Below are 24055 nucleotides of genomic sequence, written 5' to 3'. Positions count from 1 at the left end.
TAAAGTTGTCATGCCCTATAAGCAGCTGCGTTGTGTAGTAAGTTAGGTCACTTCATCTCCTGAAGTACTACTGTCTCAAATCTGGAAACACACCCCTTGTCCAGGCAGTCTTGTTGCTGGCCTGCCACTACTCTTGCCAGACATAAAAATTATCTCCCACACCAAAGTCACGGCTATCCCGGCATGCCTTTCACTCTCTCTCCTTCACCAGAAGGTCGATTGGAGGGACACCCACCAACACACAAAAGCGGCCTCATAAGATGTTATATGATAGGCTGCGATTATCTCCATGAGCGTGCGATGATGAAGGATCCTCAGCCTGGAGAGATTTTTTTTGTATGTCAGAGTGGCACCCCAAACCGGTGCAGCATGTAGCACAATCGATGTGACAGTTGATTGTAAAAAGATCTGATAAAAGGTTGATTAACTTTCCTGGCTTTGTCCTTAACATATTTTTATTCCATGCGATCCGGTTTTTAAATATTAATTACATAATTATGCAGTGTTTAGAGAATAATTGGAAAAAATATCAAAATTCTTAGTAAAACAATTTGGGTCTGATTTGATTATGCTAATTAAAAGCCTTTTTTTTAAATTTAAAAATTATACTGTATATAGAGTACAATGTTAAAAAAAAAAAAAAATCAAAATTTTTAGTAAAAATATTTGGGTCACATTTGGTCCCCTTGCTAACATTATTAACTGCTATAACTTGAGAAGCAGTAGGGTATCAGAAATTACAAAAAAGTAGTTTAAATTCTTAACTCGAGTCCTATGGGAACCACATTTTTTAAATAAGTTCTCATGTTGCCTACATTTGAATTTAGATTAAATACAGTTGTATTTTCGATCTGAAAAAAAACTTTAAAAGAGAAATTTGATATTTTAAGTACAGGTCCAATTCAGTCCACATGTTTTTTGGGGTTCAAAAATTTATTTATCAAAGTAATTATTTACTTCAGTAAGCTGGTACAATGTTATTCAAGAGTTACAAAATTATGGTTAATTAAAAACATTAATAAATAAGTAGGAATACCATGATACCTTCTTGTCTGATAGAGGTAAAAAATCAGGGATAAGATATATACATATAACCATCTTTTATATCTTAATTAAGTTTATCATAATTCTATTTTAATCTCGATTTATGTCTAACTACAGGAAAGTAGATAAGTTAAACTTACCATATTAATTCCGAGAATGGATTTTTGCAGGAACCCACATCTTAAGTTGGTATTTAATTCTATAATTACATTAAAATAAATTTTTTTTTATAATTTGTCGAAAATGAATTCTAGGGTCATTATTGACATTTAAGCTATTTAATTTATTTATTAATTTGTAAAGTTAATGTATTAGAAAAATATTACATATATAAATACAAACAAAATTTCAATTTGATAAACCATCAGACAATGTTTGGGGGATATATTCCTATAAAAACTGCAACAGATAGCAGCACTTATATAAACTAATACACAATTTTCATTATTTTAGTATTTTAAAATTTTTATTATGAAGTTACAGTTACTTCAATTATAACTGAGTATGCGGGATCCTGCAAAGGTACTATCATGAAAAATTAAGGTAAGATATGTCTTTTATCTCAATATTTTGCACTAGGTGGTTTATTTAATAGAATTTTTATATATAAATTCTATTTACTATTATATAAAGAAGAAGAGGGTTTTTGTTTGTTCAGGATAAACAAAAAACTACTCGATCAATCACAACAAAATTTTTATTCATATTTCTTGGCATAACTAAGAAGATATATTTCATCTCGAAAAATCTCAAAATTATATATATATGTTATAGTGGAGATTTGCTGGTTGAAGCACAAATATTAATGAACTGTGAACTGTGAGTGCCTATCACTGTGTGAGCTGGATTTGAACTGAATGATTTGAATCGATCGAATGAATAATATAAACAAATTAATTAGAGTTAAATTTACGTTAAATAAAATAATATTAAATAAATTTAACAAATTTCTGTTTAACAATAATGCGTTCCTGTGGGGAGCCTGTAATATTTATGAAAAAGGGGAATTTCCGTCAGACTTAAAAAAAAGTGTTATAGTCATGATACCAAAGAAAGCAGGGGCAGATAAATGTGAAGAATACAGAACAATTAGTTTAACTAGTCATGCATCAAAAATCTTAACTAGAATTCTATACAAAAGAATTGAGAGGAGAGTGAACAGAAGGAAGATTAAAGAAAAACAAAGTGACATACTTGGCGTTTATAGACCTAGAAAAGGCATTCGATAACGTAGACTGGAATAAAATGTTCAGCATTTTAAAAAAATTAGGGTTCAAATACAGAGATAGAAGAACAATTGCTAACTTGTACAGAAACCAAACAGCAACAGTAACAATTGAAGAACATAAGAAAGAAGCCGTAATAAGAAAGGGAGTCCGACAAGGATGTTCCCTATCTCCGTTATTTTTTAATCTTTACATGGAACTAGCAGTTAATGATGTTAAAGAACAATTTAGATTCGGAGTAACAGTACAAGGTGAAAAGATAAAGATGCTATGATTTGCTGATGATATAGTAATTCTAGCCGAGAGTAAAAAGGATTTAGAAGAAACAATGAACGGCATAGATGAAGTCCTACGCAAGAACTATCGCGTGTAAATAAACAAGAACAAAACAAAAGTAATGAAATGTAGTAGAAATAACAAAGATGGACCGCTGAATGTGAAAATAGGAGGAGAAAAGATTATGGAGGTAGAAGAATTTTGTTATTTGGGAAGTAAAATTATTAAAGATGGACGAAGCAGGAGCGATATAAAATGCCGAATAGCAAAAGCGAAACGGGCCTTCAGTAAGAAATATAACTTGTTTACATCAAAAATTAATTTAAACGTCAGGAAAAGATTTTTGAAAGTATATGTTTGGAGTGTCGCTTTATATGGAAGTGAAACTTGGACAAACAGAGTATCTGAGAAGAAAAGATTAGAAGCTTTTGAAATGTGGTGCTATAGGAGATTGTTAAAAATCAGATCGGTGGATAAAGTGACAAATGAAGAGATGTTGCACCAAATGGATGAAGAAAGAAACATTTGGAAAAATATAGTTAAAAGAAGAGACAGACTTATAGGCCACATACTAAGGCATCCTGGAATAGTCGCTTTAATATTGGAAGGACAAGTAGAAGGAAAAAATTGTGTAGGCAGGCCACGTTTGGAATATGTAAAACAAATTGTTAGGGATGTAGGATGTACAGGGTATACTGAAATGAAACGACTAGCACTAGATAGGGAATCTTGGAGAGCTGCATCAAACCAGTCAAATGACTGAAGACAAAAAAAAAGTGGGGAGCCTGAAATAACAAAAATACAAACCAACACACATGCATACATTGGATGACAGTACTAATTAAATTATTTAAAATTCCAACTTTTTACATCAATTAGATTTATGGGTAAGGGAAATTACATTATTTTAAAACAGTTTTTGCCTCATATGAAAGCTCATCAACCAAAACACTGAAATATATTTGGCTATATGCACAGCATATATATCCCAACCTCGATCTGATTTTCAACCTCTTCTGACAATGGGGCATCAGAATACACTTTTTTTTTTTTATAATTTCCCCACACTCATTAAGGTATTCCAGGAGATGTTGGGAAAACGTAAGGGAACGAATCAGGATATCAAAATAAACAAAAAACTATTATAGGGGCAAATGCCAAATTTTGCTTCATTTCCCCTCTGTCCAATATTTTGTGTTTTACAATAAAAAAATATATAATATATATCTTACAAACAAAGTAAGATATATAACTTAATAAATTTGGTTAACATGTATAAAATAAATATGTTTGAAAATTTTACCTTCAAAAACTAAAAGTTAATGGCCATTAAAATTTTTGTAAACATTAATAGCTCTGTAAATATTAGTTTTATTTAATTATATTTTACTAGATAAAATATTAAGCCTTTTATTATGAACAAAATTAACTGCAATTGTTCATATTATGAATAACCATATTTCAGCTGCTTATTTATAAGCAGCTGAAATATGGTTAGAATTGTTCAGTTGTTCACAAAAAGTTATGTGTGAAAACAGTTGCAAAACTAACAGACTGCACATTTCACAGTTAATAAGTTTTGTTCTAATATCATTACATAGATGTTATATTAAAGCGGGAAATTTAATTAAAGTTTTTCCCTTTATGTGAATCATACAAGTTATTAATTTTTATACATGTTGTTGAAATATCACCAAACCTCTAGGAAAATTCCATAGAAATAGATTTCTAAAATTTTCTATTAAATTTATTACCTAAAATCAATTTCCAAAAAAAATGTCTAATTTGTATTTCATAATGATTTGATTAATTTTAAGTAATAATAAACCCATTGGCATAATTGAAATAAGAACTGTCAGGGTAAAACAGGGAAAAGTTATGCAACCCCTTCATTCCCATATTTAAAATACGAGGGTCATTCAATAATTAAACAGATAAACATTTTAGTGAAGGAAACACTTAATTCAAGGAATTAAAACTTTTGCAAGTGAAGTCGGCAACCTTGCTAAGAGTGTTAGTCAGCTGTTCGATTAATATTTATGTAAACATAACCTCTATAGTCCGCTCGAAGAAACTACTTTTGAAGAACAGTGTTCTGCGTTCCAATTTTTACTTTCGGATAGTGTACAACCATCAGAAATATTCTCTGGGATAAACAAACAATACGGCAGTAGTTCCATGACTCATGCGAGTTTTTACACGTGGGTGTAAAAATTTAAAAGTGGCTGCAAAAGCGTGACTGGCAAGCACCACTCTGGGCGTCCGGTAACAGTATCGACCTCGGTGTTGATATTGATTCACTTATCCAAGAAGACTGACGAGTTACAGTTGTACAAATTGCTGAAAAATGTCAAGTAAGTGTTGGCACATCCCAATTCCGTAGAGGAAGACACATTATCCCCTCTGTTCCTAGTCCTGATGGGCTTTAACGGGAGTCATCTTTTGCCCTCTAACTTTTTACATCTCATAGTAGTAAGCTAGGCGTTAGGATGCCACCAATGCCTCGGTAGACATTTACATTGGTGATTTATAACTCAATTTTTGCCTTTGCAGCAGGCCTCATCCAGACATCTTGAATGTCCTACATCGTTTCCCTCTGAACTAGCTAACCGAGTTCGTGGAAGCGAAGTCTTGGCACAATTCATTCCACGATTCAAAACAAACTGAACTACCATAAGACTTGTGCAAGGTGGGTTCTCAAAGAGCTTACTGTTCATCCCAAAGCTGAGAGATTTTGCATATACACCGAACTCAGAAATCGTTTCAATAACAAAGGTGGCGCAACGTTGGAAAGGATTTTAACCTGTGATGAAACTTGGATACATCATTTTGAGCCGGAGTCCAAGAGTTAAAGCATGCAGTGGAAATACTCTAAATCGCCTGTCCATCAAAACACAACCATCGGCTGATAAAGTCATACTAACTATCTTTTAGACTGCCCATGGTCTTATTTTCTATGATTATTTGGAGGAGCAACACACTATCAACAATCTACATTGCTCAGCTATGATTGAGAAGTCAAGCCCACATTGAAGAGGAAATGTCCAGGATGGCAGAGGAAAGGTGTGCTTCTTCAAGGCAACGCTCGACCTCATTCGACACAACTGACACTGGAAACTATTGGCAAAGTGGATTGGGAGTTCCTACCTCATCCTCCTTACAGCCATGACCTTACTCCTTCGAATTTTTATCTGTTTGGTTCGATGAAAGAAGCTTTGTATGGCATCAAGTTCAACAACAACAAAGAGGTAAAAAAAAAGTACAAAACTGGCTTCGAGATCAAGGTAAAGAATTCTTTACTGAGGGGATAAGAAGACTTGTAAAAAGATGGGACAAGTGCAGAGAAGTTGGTGGTGATTATGTGGAAAAGTAGACAAAAAATTGTATTTATTTAATAAACCATTTTTGCTGTAGAGCTAGTTTAATTATTGAATGACTCTCGTACCATTGACATTTTTTAATCTTTACTTCATGTTCTAAAATAAATATCTAATTAACCATTTTTATATTATTATACTTTTTTTTTATAAATATAATTAATTACAAAAAAAAAAATTTACAAAATGGTATACATTTTAGACTAACTAATGTATCACAAAGTGTTTGAAGTCTTTATTATAGCAGGCAACATGCTTTCAGTATTTAAAATATAAAAATCATATAATTAAAAATAACAAAAAAAATGAAATACCTTTATAAGGTTGTTAGTATCCATTAATCCAAATTCAAGCATTTCTCTAGTAAGCACACCCATTATGCTGTAAAATTCATCAGCACTTTCAACTGATAGGATACGACTGTAAACAAAAAAAAAATCATTACAAATAAACAGAGAAAGCTATGCTAAACATCTATTAAAATTAATTTTAAAATAAAAAAACTCAAACGTACAAATCTAAATCTATATAAATTTAAATCTAAAACTAAAGTGAGTTTTGACTGTTTTAAAAAATGCTGAATGATTTGTATTTTCCCTTTTTATTAATATTTATTTTTCAGAAATTTATGGCTAATATAAATGGAAAAAAATACTGCCACCATTTTGCATTGGATTACAAAGGATAAGACGCATATAACTTTGAGTTGATCTGAGTGATATGTCTTGTTTCCCCCTAATTCCTCCTTTTTTGTTTTATACTGCAAATTAATATAACAATGATTTTAATAAAATAGTTATTTAAAAAAAAAAAAACTAACAAACATTAAGGATATTGAGTTTTTTGGCAGTGTAAGCCAAACTTTTGGAAAAAAAACATGACTATTAAACTGTGTTATTTTAATAAAATCTACTGTCAATAATCAGAGATTTATGCTATTTTATGTTCTGACACCAATATCTGATTATAATAAATAAATACAATATATATATATAATATAATTGATATATAGAGGGTCTGTAAAATAATAGCAGGGTTTAAAGTGGTTATAACATAAGAACAAAGCATTGTAGAGAAATGAGCTCTACATTATATAAAAGAGAGACACTCCAAGTGTGCAAAAGCAAGTGCATGCATTTCCAATACACACAAGCAGCACCATAAAGGGTGCACTTTCCACTGTGATGCAGAGAAAGGTTCAATGTTTATTGTGGACTGAGTCAGTTATACGTTGTGCGAATACCATTGTGTGTACAATAAATACCCCCCCCATACTTGAAAATAACTTTTGCAATGGAACAAACAACTCAAAGAAACAGGCAGCCTATTGAAGCAAACACATCCAGGACTGCCCTGATGAAACGATTGACGCAGTGCAAACAAGTTTGTTGCATAGCCTAAAGAAATTTGTGCAGAAGTGTTGGGCATTCCTAAAACAAATGTTCACAATGTGTTAAAAAGACGGTTATGTTTTACTGCGTATAAAATTTAGGTTTTCAATAACTTTAGCTGCAGGACAAACTGAAATGATTTGATTCTGCTGTAGATATTCTGGAGAAGTTAGAGCAGGATGATGATTTTTTTAAACAAGTTCATTTTCAGTGATAAAGCAACATTTCATGTTTCTGAACAAGTACATTGGCATAATGTTTGTACATGGGGTATTGAACCTCCTCATGCCATTATTGAACATCAGCATGAAGTGAAAAGTCAATGTTGGTGGACTATTGGACGAGACAGAATTATTGGCTTCTTCTTTTTTGCTGAAAAAACAATAACAGGAAACATCTTCCTGATTATGTTAGAAGAATATGCAGTGCCCCAAATACTTAACTGGAGAATAGAATTCTCCAGTTAAGACAGAGCTCTTAGACATTTTGTCGTAATCGTACAGGATTTTCTTAATGAAACATTTCCTTAGGGATGGGTCAGATGAAAAGGGTGGATTGCCTGGTCCGCAAAGTCTCCAGATCTTACCTCATGAAGTTCAAGTTTTGGGGTTATGTGAAAACTCAAGTGTATTTCATTCAAGTTCGAAATCTGAACCACTTAAAAGAAAATAATCACTGAAGTTGTTTCTTCTATCACACTAGATGTTCTCTGCTATGTATGCCAAGTAACTAAATATAGTTTTGATGTCTGCAGGGCAACTAAGGGAACACAAATCGAAATCTACTGAAGCTACAACCATTTAAAATCCCACTATTATTTTACAGACACACTACATAATACTATTTACGTTTAGAATTTGCTAAAATTCAAAAGTTATTTAAAGGTTCCCATACTTTATAATGAAATTAAACATTTTAAATACATTCAGTATTTATATTAGTGAAAGGTAATATACTTACCACACTTTTGTAAAAGGTGTTAAAGTGTGTACCCTGCACAGCAATGCAGTTTTGTACTTAAGTGATCATGCTAAGAGTCACCAGATAAAAAATGCTGTTGTTAATGCCGAATGTACACCTTGTCCAATATATGTCTTCAAGTTCATTAATAATGTGGGGACTTGATTTATAAATTCTATCTTTAAAATAGCCCCGAAGGAAAAAATCGCAACTAGACAAAAACAGAGAATGCATGTAGAGGCCACCACCCTCTGCTGACAGTCCGTTCTTCTGCAAAGCCATACAAACATGTGCTAGTGAATCGTTCGATGTGAGACATTTTGCTTTATCTTCTTTGAAGAAGCCTGGCTCTTTTTTGCAATTTGTTAACTGAGGATAGAATTTTTTTATATATTGATGGTACACTTTTAGTCTAGTCAAAAAATACTGGCCCCATTATAGGATTACCAGAATGTAATCCTACAGCACACCATACACAGATTTTATCATTGTGAAGTAGAAACTCAACTATCCTATGGGTATTTGTAATCATCTGATATTTTGTGAATATATTAGTGTTTTGTGAATTAACATGCTTGGATAAATTAAACTTTGCCTAATCTGACATGAAATACAGTGAGATTTGTTTGTCCAATGTCAACGTTTTTGAAAAGCCAATAGCAATAATTAAAGACATATCATTTTGTCTGGTCTCTTAGGTTGTTGTATAATTATTACACAATAAGGCTTAAAATTTACATCATGAGGAATCTTACAGTAAATTGTGTGTTTAACACTGATTTTTTACGTTAACTTACATCTAGATTTTATTCAGACCAGCAGAATTTCTTAATTGAATATCAGCTATGGCCTCTGGAATCCTATCCAAAGGTCACTTATTTTGTTTTACGTTTGAAATCAACCCCATTGTGTGCCTTTTTTTAACTAAATCATGAACATTACTCTTTGCTGGTATACTGACATTCAGAAATATTTCCCTTAATATTTGATGAGTTTTTTCAAAGTATGAGGAATGCACATAAGCTTCCACTGTAGCAATCCTTTCCTTGATCGAATAAGGTATTTTAGAAAAACACAATTGTAAAGAACAAAACTGTGCACTGAAGCATGAACAGTTTATAAATGATAACAACAGATGAGAGTCGTAACATACAAAACCGATAGTGATGCTTTAGTAGCAGCGTTAAAGGTGATCTCAAATAACTCCATTTTGAGCCAGCTTAATTCAGTTTTAATTTACTCTCATGGTAGAACCAATAATGACATCTGTAGTGATAAAAAGTGATGGCTTTAATAACAATAAATAGTGTGTTATTATTTGTCTAAGAGAAGAACAAACTTTGCAAAGAATGCAAAATCATTCATCTGTAAGCCAGAAGTTGTGAAAAAGTAGTCGATGAACCTTGATGTACAGCTTTTACATAATTATAAAAGATACAAAGGTACTTATGTATTAGCCCGTCGACCAATAAATTGCAAACTTTTGGGTTATTGTTAATATCACCCGATATAACCATTATATTACCATTTTTATAACCATTTATATTTATTTATTTTATAAATATAATTTAACCAAACTTAATCTACGTTCGCTTCGCTCGCTAACCTTGAATAATTAACATACTAATGTTCTGAGTATTTAAATAATAAATTCAATAATTATTGCAATTATTTATTATTTAAATAATCAAAACATTAGTGTTAATTAGTCAAGGTTAGCGAACGAAGTGAGCAGAGGTTAAGTTTGGTTAAATTATATCTATAATTAAAGCAATAATGCTAATATTTTTAATATGTAAAATATGTTAATGATCCTTTGAAGTATTTTCAAAGTTACAGGATCATTATGATTAAGGTCGATGGGCTAATTCGTAAGTACCGATGTAAATTACTAATCGCATTAAAAAGAACTTACTCTGATAATGTATTCCATATCGCTAAAGCGGTGCGTAATAATATACTGTTCCCTTCAAGAAACACGAGGTCCCATACTCTTAAAACAGTGTCCTGAGGTAGGCAATTACAGAAAAGTGTCAAGAACCATTGCATTGTAAATACATTTGTTAAAGGCGGTTCGTAACTTGTTCCTATAAACAAAAATATGTAATTGTAATAATTAAACATAAAATAATTTTTATTCCTGTACATATCTTTTCATATTAAACAGGGTGTATAAAAAAGAATCTTGGACTTTAAAACTATCTATCTCAAAATGTTTCCTTGCAATAATGAATTAAAAAGTAAAATGAAAGAACAACTCTTACAGTTTTTTCCCCTTCAAGTGTTTAATGTGAGCACTTTTGTCAAGCAGCACTCATTCCATCGACGGGAAAGTTCCTCCCATACTTTAACCATCATGTCCGGTGGAGTAATGGAAGCGACACTTGCTTCAATTCTGTACTTCTAATCTAGCAAATCAGTAGATAGCAGCAGGAACATATATATAAAAGATCCTTTATAAGACTTCAAAGGAAAAACACATTAGATCAGGTGACCGTGGAGACATCACAAATAAGCTTTGTCACCGATCCAGCAGTCAGGAAAAATCCATTCAACTGATCCCATACATATGCTAGTGAGGAGGCACATGATCTTGTCACCTAATGAAATTCTCTAGACCACGTTGTAATAGAGGAAAGAGCCGTGTAAGCAGCATATCCAAATAAGCAACTTCTGTTATGCTCACTTCAGTGTAAAAGGACAGCCTGTAAATTTGCTTTAGGATATTCTACAGAAAAAGTTTAATTTTGTGAAGTTCCTTTCACATTGTAAGAGTTCATGGTGATTTTCTGAGCTCAGATATGGACTCATTTGTGTGGGTGTGGGTGTGCATACGTACTTGTACGTAACTTATCCATTAAGATGAAATGTCGACTGATCACTAAACACAATAAGATCAAGAAAGTTGTCATCTTCAAGATGCATCATTTTTATTCTAAAGTTATTATATATGGTGTATTTGGTAGGCTTCAAAGCCTGTAACAGGTATAAACCATACAAATGCATTTATATACTAGATCTTCTTGAACAAGTTTAAATCAAATCATAAATAAGAAAAAAAATCTGTGAATAATGTTCCAAAGCTTTCAAATACAGATGGATGTTGCCTATTGCAAATCACAAATTTTATTTGGATTCACTTATTTATTATTTTGAATAAACATGTAGTTATTACATTACTTTAGATAAGCAAAAAGAAAAAAATTATCTACACCTGAGTTCAAGAGCAGATTTTAGTATCAACAAACTGAAGCAACCATTATTTTGAATAATAGAAAAATTTACTAATTGCTTTACTTTCCTAATAAATTGTGATGACTTGATATAGATCTTAGGAATGAAATAAAAGATTTCTTTAAAATGTCTCACTTCTGTGTATTTGGTTAAAGGATGTTTATTTGAGGACCTTACATTTTTTATTCTTTCATCTAACCTATCATTATTGTCATTTCTGCTTCTAATAAAAAAATTGCTAAACTTTATAAATAAATAAATAGCTAAGATGTAATACATTAAATTCACAAAATAAAGGGAATGCGTGTTCTAAGTGCTGATTATTAGTTACTAAAAAACGATTAATAATTAATGCTATAGAGGACCTTCAAATCTACAAGACCTAAATAAGGAACAAGATCGAACCCAATAATTACTGGTTTTGGATTATTACATTCAAACTAACAGATTCCTAAAAGTTGATTCGAAACAATGTTGAATCTTAATTTTTAAAACATTCAAGTCAGTCACTCGATGTCCTGAATTAATTTTTTCCAATCATTCCATCACATACAAACTTTCACCTTAATTACATTCACCAGTAGTGAATTCCATTCATTTGTGCATATACAGGATCCGGCAGAAATAACTTCCTGATTTCCCACCACTGCTGGTGAAGTGGTAATAGTGTAAGGCACGGTGTTGACACAACATTTTGTAGTGGATGTCTTGCCATTTGGGTTATAACCATGGGATGGAATGGTGAGTATCACGCTTACGTTATTGAAATGTATTTTTAAAATGGTGATTCTGTTATCAACATGCAGCAATTATTTCATTCACACTTTCGGCTAGGTCGACACACTGTGGATAAGAACACAATTCAGTTATGAGTGTCCAATTTTAGAACTACCAGTTCAGCTTTGAAGAAGAACCCACCAGATAGGCCACGAAGCATTCAAACACCTGAAAATATTAAAGCAGTGATACAAGCAGTTACATAATCTCTTTGTCACTGAGCTCTGCAGCTCATGCAGAGCTGAGTGACAAAGAGATGGTTGACAAAATGATGGTTGTGCAGCAGCTAAATGAACGTGACTAAATTAGCTGTACCTGCCAGGCTATTCTAGAAAATGTTACAGTGAACTCGATTGTGCTATCCAGTGACAAAGACCATTTTCGTTTATGAGGTTGTGTTAACAAACAAAATTAGACAGAAAATAATCCTCAAGAATTTCATGAGTGCTCTGTTCACTCTGAGTGTGTTATAGTTTGTTACAATAACTTCCAAACGTTATGTAAAAATGTTACGCAACTTCTTGCTACGAAGACTTAATGAACACGGAAATCAAGCCAAAAATTTAGGGTTTCAACAAGATGAGGCACTGCTCACACATCAAGGCAATCAATGAATTTCCTCAGAGATATGTTTCCCAGACGTCTTATTTTACGAGCAGACATTCCATGACCTGCACGGTCACCTGACCTTGCAGCATGTGATTTTTTTTCTCCAGAGACATCTAAAGGCTGAAATCTTTAACCAGAAGTCAAACACCCTCAATCATTTAAAAGCTGTTATACATCAACAAATCACTGCAATACCATTGGAAATGATGAGAATTTCTGGGAGAAGAAAACCTCTGTACATAGAAACTGGCACATGAACAACATAATTTTTAAAAATTAATAAAATGTATATGAAAATAAATGGCAAACACTGTTCTTTCAGAATATATTTAATTTTTTTATAATTTTGTTGTACTCTCTATTTTATTTACATTTCAAATCAGGGAGTTATTTCTGCCGGATTCTGTATAACCATTCCAATATGACGCAGTTAACATTAATTTCATTAACATCAGATGGTTCATTTACTTTTTTCCAATTCAATATTAACAGATTATTAGATTTTTCTTTTGAATTAAGGTTTTATACACGTTTAAGTCAGGTTCTTCAATATATTCTGAGACCACACATGGTACAATATTTTTTATTACGTTTTCAGTTGATATTGCACAATGCTGCAAGTCGAACAACACATGTTGCTTCTCATTTGCCGGTGCGACTATCCATCATGGATCAAAACAAGGGGTTAAATCTAATTTTATTGAATTTATATAGAAAGAAACCAAGACTGTTATTAGAAATATATTTACTGATATCAAGTGTTATCTGAACAATAATAAGAAGCATTTCATTGTAAAAAAAATGATGTTGGCTTGTAACCAAATTTCATCCACATCTTGTTTTACAACATGCCCTAACTTTATTTCAATTATTTCCCAGAAATTTATTCTTGGAAAAGTGATTCTTCATCAATGTTTTCCTAGTTGCATCAAGATATTTAATTTTGGAAAAATTGCAAAAATTCATCATCATAATATTCCGATTTCATTTTGTTGTAAAACAAAATGATGTAAAATGGAAATTTAAATAAGATGTAAATGCAAATTTAAAAGTAAAATGGAAAATTATGTACTGCAGTTTACAGTACATCATTTTGGAATCACAGCTCAGGATCGACCATCGACCATATTCTACATGGAAATAGATTTAAAAATGAAATCTTAATCTACATTTACTTGTCATGATCCAGAAAAACTTTTTCACTGACAAGAAACAGTTCCACACTGACTTGACTTCTCTCTGCCTGCCAGTGGCAAATTAAGTGAAGCAGTAATACACAGAATACATTTAAGAGAAATTAAGGAATTTTGATCCCTGACCAGACTTGAGATACTAGTTCGATATGTATAACCAATATTTCACAAAGTGCAATACAGTATATTGTATAATGTCGCACAAGTTTATGAACTTGAACGTGTCCTGTATTGGTCCTGCATTTTAAATATGTGATATTCCATTTTAATTCTACAAATTTTCAAAAATTTTATTGCATCACTATTTTTGATTTTGATGATATTTGGTATATGAAAACTACCCATCTTATAGTTGCCAAAAAATATTTTTTTATATTTAAAAAAACATATTTTCTTGAGTAATAGACTATTTTCTAACACGCTAGCAGGTAAAGACAACCATTTTCATCACTTTTTCCATGAGCTGTAGCATTCTTATTTTACATTATACAGAGGTCAAAAATGACTTTTTCGAAGGAGTAAAGATAGTACTTCATCTTAGTGTACTCAAATTTAATTTTGTTACATAACCAAATCTTGTAATGTTTACTGAAGTTACATTTACAAATTGTTGTTTTTTCAAATATTGGGCCCAAAATAAATAATGAAGGGCTTAAGGTAACAGACCTGTTTTTACCTTTTAACTCTTAAGTACTAGTAGTACTTATAAAAAAATTTGACTGTTGTTAGAGTGTCTTTCATTAAAAAAAAAATGGCCACCAAATGGTAAGATTTTGAAAATGTCTCATTTTTGGGTCCTAAAAACCATATGTGGGATAGGTGGCAAAAATCTGAAATTTTTAAAGAATTAAGTACTTTAAGTACTTTTTATACATTTTAAAACCATATAAATTCTATTTTGTTACTCAAACGGGTTGACAAGTAATGAAACTATCAAAACCACTAAAAACACTGTTCCTTCTAACAATGAAAATGTATCCAAAAGTATTCACAGCATATATTTTTTCAGATAATAATGTATATTAGATAATAATGTCTACTATATAAAATATTTTGATGTCTATAATGAGATGGCTTATATTCTAGAGAGTTTGTTACTTAATTGTTTATCGTTAGTTGGTTACTTGACTCATACACCCACACTCATGCTTAAACACAAAAGTGAATGGACATGCATGGACATGAATGTCTACATAATCCTGAATGTAAACATTGTAGAAGGCTGAAGTACTGTTTTGATTTCAATGTGATATGTTGTATTGCTGCTAGTGTTAATAATGAGGTTAGGTAATGTACACTTGTTTATAAAATAATTTTATTAGCAGTGAATTTCTCTTTTATACGATATCTTTTATTTTTAATTTTATTAATTAGAGAAATTTTTATTTTAACTACAGAGAAACTGGGATAAGACAAATTGAGGTCCAATTGCTAGTTTTTTCATTTATACTAACTGTATTGTTACTATAAGAACCCTTGCATTTTATAAAAGCGGATTATGGAGTGTTCAATGGGCATTCACACATAAATACATAATATCAGTATTTTTGGATACGTAGTTTACAGTTAGAAGGAACGCCGTTTTTAGCAGTTTTGTTGGCTTCATTGCTTGTCAACCCCTTTGAGTAACAAAATAAATTTTATATTGTTTTTAAGTACATTAAAATTTCAGTACTGTTATGAAATTAAAATTTCATTAAAGTTTAAGTACTGTAAAAATTTCAGATTTTTTCCACCTGATCCACACGTGATGTTTGGGCCCCAAAAATGAAAAATTTTAAACATTTTATGACTTGGTGGCCTTTTTTTTAACGAAGAATACTCTGTAACAGTCCAATTATTTTTTAAGTACTTCAACTACCTAAGAGTTAAAAGGTAAAAAACAGGCCTGTTACCCTAAGTCCTTATTTATTTATTTTGGGTCCAATATTTGAAAAAAACAACAATTTGTAAATGTAACTTCAGTAAACATTACAAGATTTGGTTATGTAACAAAATTAAATTTGAGTACACTAAGATGAAGTTCTGTCTTTACTCTTTTCAAAAAGCCTATTTGACCTTTGCATGAAGTAAAATAAAAATGCTACAGCTCATGGAAAAAGGGACGAAATGGCTGTTTTTACATGTTGATAAGTTAAAAGTCTATTATTCAAGGAAAAATCTTTTTAAAAATATTTAAAAAAATACCATTTGATACCAAATATCATCAAAATCAAAAATAGTGATGCACTGATCATTTGTTGAATTAAAATGAAACACCCCTTTATTAGGAACCTTTACCTTTTATTTTTTTAGGTAAAGTCGATAGGTGGTTGGAATATATTGAATAGTTATATGGAGGAAATGAATTAGAAAATGGGTTATAGAGGAAGAAGTGGAAGTTGAAGAGGATGAAATGGGAGAAACAATACTGAGATCTGAATTTAAATGAAGATTAAAAGATTTGAATGGAAGAAAGGCTCCTGGAATAGATGGAATATCTGTAGAATTACTGCGCAATGCAGGTGAGGAAGCGATTGATAGATTATACAAACCAGTGTGTAATATTTATGAAAAAGGGGAAGTTCCGTCAGACTTCAAAAATTTTGTTATAGCCATGATACCAAAGAAACCAGGGGCAGATAAATGTGAAGAATACAGAACAATTAGTTTAACTAGTCATGCATCAAAACTCTTAACTACAATTTTATACAGAAGAATTGAGAGGAGAGTGGAGGAAGTGTTAGGAGAAGACCGATTTGGTTTCAGGAAAAGTATAGGGACAAGGGAAGCAATTTTAGGCCTCAGATTTATAGTAGAAGGAAGATTAAAGAAAAACAAACCGACATACTTGGCATATATAGACCTAGAAAAGGCATTCGATAACGTAGACTGGCATAAAATGTTCAGCATTTAAAAAAAATTAGGGTTCCAATACAGAGATAGAAGAACAATTGCTAACATTTACAGGAACCAAACAGCAACAGTAATAATTGAAGAACATAAGAAAGAAACCGTAATAAGAAAGGGAGTCTGACAAGGATGTTCCCTATCCCCGTTACATTTTAATTTTTACATAGAACTAGCAGTTAATGATGTTAAAGAACAATTTAGATTCGGAGTAACAGTACAAGGTGAAAAGATAAAGATGCTACGATTTTCCAATGATATAGTAATTCTAGCCGAGAGTAAAAAGGATTTAGAAGAAACAATGAACGACACGGACGATGTCCTACGCAAGAACTACCGCGTGAAAATAAAAAAGAACAAAACGAAAGTAATGAAATGTTGTAGAAATAACGAATATGGACCACTGAATGTGAAAATAGGAGGAGAAAAGATTATGGATGTAGATGAATTTTGTTATTTGGGAAGTAGAATTACTAAAGATGGACGAAGCAGGAGCGACATAAAATGCCGAATAGCACAGGCGAAACGAGCCTTCAGTCAGAAATATAATTTATTTACATCAAAAATTAATTTAAACGTCAGGAAAAGATTTTTGAAAGTATATGTTTGGAGCGTCGCTTTATATGGAAGTGAAACTTGGACGAACGGAGTATCTGAGAAGAAAAGATTAAAAGATTTTGAAATGAGATGCCACAGGAGAATGTTAAAAACAGACGGGTGGATAAAGCGACAAATGAAGAACTGTTGCGGGAAATCGTTGAAGAAAGAAGCATTCGGAAAAATATAGCTAAAAGAAGAGAGACTTATAGGCCACATATTAAGGTGTCCTGGAATAGTCGTTTTAATATTGGAAGGACAGGTAGAAGGAAAAAAATTGTGTAGGCAGGCCACGTTTGGAATATGTAAAACAAATTGTTAGGGATGAAAGATGTAGGGGGTATACCGAAATGAAATGACTAGCTCTAGATAGGGAATCTTGGAGAGCTGCATCAAACCAGTCAAATGACTGAAGATAAAAAAACCCCTTTATTTGTGTTTTGTTGCAACAATAATTTAAAATTGTATATTAAATGTTTCTAGAATCCTTTAAAATTTTTTTTCATTAAAATGGATTTTTTATATTTATTTCCAAGCATTTTATTGAAAATCTAAAACCAAAATAATAATGGAGCAATAGAATTAAATTAATGACACTCAAACAAAATTATTACTTTAAAAAAAAACTTTCACTTTTCTGAACCATAAAAATAATACACACGGACTTACATTAATCATGAAAAATAAAATAGTTAAATAATGAAGAAATGAAAAGTATGGTTTAGCGTTACGTAAAGTATTCTCATTTTAATTAAGATACAAGTAATTTAAAACACAAGAAAAACATTTAGTTCTTATTAACAGATGCAAAATAATCTTGAATGAGTTTTCCACTAACTGCAAATAATTATCTCTCTTCAAAAGATTATTCTAATACATCAGAAACAGCTATTTTATATCGATTTATTTTACAACTGTAGATCAGTAGAAAAAAATTATAATGGATTATTTTTGAATTATATTCGGTAAGGCTGAAAAAGTACTATTACGCTTTGTTAGATTTTCTTTCATTCAAACTGTTATTATTATTCTGTGATGGAATATATTTTTTTTCATTTTCATTTTACAAAGATAAATTCTTAAAGAAAAATGAAAAGCACTTTCCGCTTCAATGTTGGGAGAGTTTCACTTTATTAATGACTTTTAACAATACAATGAAGCAATTTGAGACATAGAATTATTTTCCCTTTGATAGATTTCTGAAACCACTTTAGATGTATTTTACTGTATTTACTTTTTCATCAAAAATATTATGTCATATACACGATATAATTTCTCAAATGGCAGAAAAACATGTCAAGTTAACAAAATAATCTAATATTATGATACCATACTAATAATGTATTACAGTTATATAAATGTAACAAAAAGGTGTACTCGGCATTTCTATTTTGGATTTGATGTATCAAAATAAATAACAACAAATGTACTACAAAAAAAATGGCGATTTCCCCTTTATTTTGTGTCTTTTGACATATATTATGATTTCATAACGTAGGTTTGAAGAATCATTTTAATATTCCATTCATATATTTTTACACAGACTTATGATATAAATAAAATATTACTGTTTAAACGTGTCAACAAACTGTAAAATGGTAACCAAATCAATTTTTAATCCTTTATATTTCATAATTGTTAATTTTTCAAAACATATTTTATTAAGTAAAATGTTAAGCCGCTTTAAAATGATTGCAAAGAGTGTATGTTAAACAATATTCATGTCTTTAGGGTTGTAGAATTGTACACTGTTCATTATTAAGTTACTCAAAATTGAAAATTTATAAGAATCGGTCTAAACATTGAAACCAAACATGCTTACATTGTTACTTAGATATGACCCCTACAAATGACGACATCTTGTTTTAAAACGTGCCCTAACTTTATTCCAGTTATTTACCAAAATTTATTCTTGGAATGATTACTTTACCATTATTTTCCTAGTTGCACCAAGATATTTAATTTTGAAAAATTGTAAAAATTCATCATCATAATATGGCGATTTCATGTTGCTGTTTGAGTAGTTTACATCATTTTGGTATCAAAGCTCAAGTCGACCGTGTTCTAAATGTAAAATAGATAAAAATGAAATTTTAAGAATGGAAAATATCAAGCTTTGTATTCACCGTGCAACATAGGAGGTGTTAGAAACTAGAAGGAAACAAAAAGCAAGGATTGAATGTCTGGAATAAACATCTCAAAAATAATGTTACAAAAAAGAAAAAAGCGTGTAAGAAATATTTACAAAGTCATTCAGGGAGAAATTTTGAAGTCTATAAAATATGAAGCTCGCACAGAAAGCTGGGAAAAGTTTTTCTTTTGAACATAATTTGCACGGAAGACAGGCTTATGCTTATAAAATCATGAAAAATCTTAATAAAGATGAAATGGACCGAGAAAACATAAAGATGATTTGGCTGAATCGCTTTGCTAACTTATACTGTAAGATTCAGAATATTGATATGACCGACAAAACTTATCAGATGGTGGGTATTGATTATATTATGTTAGAAGAGCTTAATGCAACTATTAGTACTACAAAGAAAGGAAGGCTTTCATAGAAGATCAATGGAGAGTAATACAAGTACGTTAGAAACATAGATTGTTACACATCCTAAATTTATGTCGATTCAAAGTACAATTCCACAGAAGTGATTGCTGGCTTTAGTACAACCCTAATTTAAGAATGGTGACTTAAATACAGCATCTAGGGTTGTACTAGGGTTGCACAGATACTTAATATGCTCCATTAGGAAGGAGGGAAAGAGGTCAACTTAGGAAGGATTGGAATGCCAGAACAAGTCTACAAACTATACTGTCTTATGGACATGATGTTAAATTTTCATTGTACAAAATAACATCTTATTTTTGAAAATTGGTCGACAAAAAACAGAGTTATTATAGAAAATTGATGTAATAATTTTTTAGTTGGATTTTATCACTGCCACTAATAAAAAATTAGTAAAGTGAAATAATTAAAATATAAATGTAATTAATAACTGCTGTTTATTTAATAAAATAAACAAATAAACATAGCACGTTTATTGCAATTTAATGTGTTTTTAAAGTAAGCAAGAATAGAAGTTTACTCAGAATAAGGAAGAACAAGAAAGAGCTAATTGGCTGAGACATAAAATGAAAGAAGAAATATTAATAAAATAAAACAGAGTTAGATGGATCTGTAAAAGGTGCAAAAAGAGATTTCAGAAAGGAGTAAAAATTATAAACAATCTAAAAGGATAATAGGAACTCTTATAATTTAAGCCGGGAAAAGAGCAGAATGGAGAGAGAGAGACATGGTGCAAGACATGTTTCAAGACAGAATGATGAGTTAAAGATAGCAAATGCATTCTTTGTCATTTATTATTTAAACTGTACATGGTTAAATTAATAAAAAGTTTTTCAATCATAAACCAGAACTTATTTACTAAAACAGGGGGCACTGGTGTCAGAATCTTGTTCTGTTACTGCTTTTTGAAAGAAATAAAAAATTGTCCTTTTATATAAAAATTTCTTTTAATTTGCCTACGTATTATTTTAACATTAAGAATTCATTATTATCATATTTCTTAATGCAAAATCTTATCATTTCCTTAAATGATACGGCATAAATTCATGTATTAAATGTTTTTGTGGATATTAAAATTATTTAGTTTGCTTCACACCCTTACCTCACTTTTACTGATATGTTATTGAAAAACTACGAGGCAATAAAAAATATAACCTAACTTAAAAATCAGAACACACTTAAATGATCCTTGCTTTTCAATATCTGTAGGAAAAGAGCGAAAAAATAAATCGCTAAAAATCTAATTGATGAAAAAAAAGTTAAATATTTAACATGAAAAAACCGAGTTTTGCTTTTTTATAATGTAAATATAATGTAAACTTCAATATATATATATATAAAATGTAAAAAAAAAACATGCTTTCTTTATAACACTTTCATGCCACCCACTGGGTGAGACCGTATTTTTACAGTCTGCTATAATAAAAAATCAAACATTCCGGTAATGGAAAATTTACGAGTCAACCCTTCACTAAGAATTTCAAATAATTTAACTTTATCCTTTTCCTTCCTTAAATTTATAAAATTAAGAAGAAAATTAGGAACGGGCTAGTTATTTTGTATTCTTCATTCTCACCTTATTTATTATTATTTTGAAATCTCTTTCTTCATTAATAATTAAAATTAAAAAAAAAGCTATTAATATACTTGTAGGACTATCCCACTACATGGCTAAAGCCACGATCCAGGACAGTGGGTATTTTTTAATTCACTCCTTACACACGCAACTTAATTTCAAATATTTATCATTTTATTTATATATACTACTTTTTCGTTTATTTTATTGAATGATTGTAACTAAAACGCATGCACATACCATATTTAATTCAAGCGGATGTGGCGGTACCAGCGGCGACGGTCGGTACTAACTAAACTGATATAGTTTCACAATCTACATAGGACAAATCTCGATTGTACGGTCGGCCGACTGGTGTAGCCGCGAGACTTAACGCACTAGGAACACAAAAACAACGTACCAGAGACACAAAAGGGGAACTGAGCACTTTTAGTGAAAGAAGCAAACAAAACTAGATAAACCAAATTAATAAAATCATCATCAAAAAAATTAATATAAAAAATATAATGAAAAAACCAAAATTAATAAATAAACCTAAACACAAAATTAAAAATACATCACCTACACGATTTATTAATAACGTAATAAGACCGGAATATAAAGAAACAGTCGATCGGGCGATTGACTTCGAGACCCAAGCCAGACCAAGTTACTTTTTTACACTTTAAATATTACTAATTTGCTTAATTATACCGGTCACCAGTGACGTCACAATATATCAGACGATTACAACAGCTGTACGTCAGTGCTACCAACCTTTGAAATATTAATTAAATCAAATTAAATAATATTAAAGTGTAAAAAATTTGGTTGGCAACAGTGAGGAATTTTTAATTTCCCAGTCCAAGAGGATGAGGAAAAAGAGAATTTCCCACAGGAAAAAGGGGAAATTCCAAGATGGCGGACTGCAACACTAGTACTCCTTGTGGTGACAGGGGGTACTATTGACGCAGTATGCCCAGTTAGCCATTAGTTTAGAGCTTTTTTTGGGGTGAGGGTGCGACTTTGCAAATACTGTTATTTTTTAATTGTTAACAAATGTGCCTAAGAAAAATATGACCTTAATAAAGCGAAATTTCGAGATACTAAAAGTGATTTTGCTCTAAATCTTCACCCCCTTGACCTTTTTATGTTAAAAATTTAATGGCATCAATGCCCCATATATAGAAGTAATTTGACCGAATTTGGTCAAAATTGGTCCGGCAGTTCTGGATATATAAGGTGATATAGAGTGCGAAATCGAACACACTCAAGTACATACGGAAATCCGGAAAATTTCCATTCGGTTTTTTTGGGTTCCTTAGGTGAAAAAACGTCAAGATTCAGTGAAAAATGCATATTTCCAAAATGGATCTAGAACTGTAGCTCTGCTATAGCGGCGATCTAGACGGGAAAGTAATAAATAAGTAAAATTAATTTTTATTTTTTGTAAAAAGATAGTATTTTTAGTATAGCTTATGTTTTTTTTATGTTTTACTATTGCTTATGTTTTTATTAAGTATGCTTCATGTTATTGTTTTAATTCAGTAAAGAGGACTGATTTTTCGCAAAAAAGTAGATCACCATTTGTGACATTTCTATTACCCATTCAAACAAACTGTTGTTTTTTTTGACAGTTGTGGTTTTTAATATTTACCTCTTGTTTTATAAAATATGTTTTCGTACACCAAATTTCATTGAAATATCTCGCTTTATTTTCATTACATAAAATTTTATCTGCGAAAACAAAAAATGTCAGACAGAGGGAAAATAAAGTGAGATAGGTCATTTATCCTTTAACCCACCGGGTTGGTCTAGCGGTGAACACAATCTTCCCGAATCAGCTGAATTGGAAGTCGAGAGTTCCAGCGTTCAAGTCCTAGTAAAGTCAGTTATTTTTACACGGATTGGAATATTAGATCGTGGATACCGGTGGTTGGGATTCAATTAACCATACATCTCAGGAATGGTCGTACTGAGACTGTACAAGACTATACTTCATTTACACTCATACATATCATCCTCATTCATCCTCTGAAGTATTATCTGAACCGTAATTACCGGAAGCTAAATATGAAAAAGACTTTTCCTGTGAAAATTCATTTTTTTGTTAATTTTGATGACCTGAATTGATAAACACATCCCAAAACACTCGATAAATATATAATTATTTATATATATATATATATATATATATATATACACTAGGTGTGTAAGAAACGTAATGAGATTGTTAACAGTGCGAGCGATCTGGCAACGCTGTGTCTACCGATCTGTGCTAGATCGGTTTGTTCATCCCTTCCACGTGCTCAGTACGAGTTTTAACTCCGTTCAGCCAACATATTATTTTTGACAGCG

General features: G+C 31.1%; 1 protein-coding gene across 4 annotated transcripts in view; it reads right to left on the bottom strand.

The window, feature by feature from the left end:
* Positions 1 to 24055, bottom strand: part of LOC142332714 (uncharacterized) — a 406945-nt gene that overhangs the window by 23290 nt on the left and 359600 nt on the right. For all 4 annotated transcript variants that reach the window (XM_075379296.1, XM_075379297.1, XM_075379299.1 and 1 more), the window contains 2 exons: positions 10190 to 10361; positions 6238 to 6343 (listed from right to left, as the gene is read on the bottom strand). In XM_075379296.1, coding sequence (XP_075235411.1) covers positions 6238 to 6343; positions 10190 to 10361 — 278 coding nt within the window. The remainder of the gene's footprint in view (positions 1 to 6237; positions 6344 to 10189; positions 10362 to 24055) is intronic.

This window comes from Lycorma delicatula, chromosome 12, assembly GCF_047948215.1.
Source record: "Lycorma delicatula isolate Av1 chromosome 12, ASM4794821v1, whole genome shotgun sequence".
In the NCBI taxonomy this organism is placed as follows: domain Eukaryota; kingdom Metazoa; phylum Arthropoda; class Insecta; order Hemiptera; family Fulgoridae; genus Lycorma; species Lycorma delicatula.
This window is presented reverse-complemented; position numbering and strand designations above follow the sequence as displayed.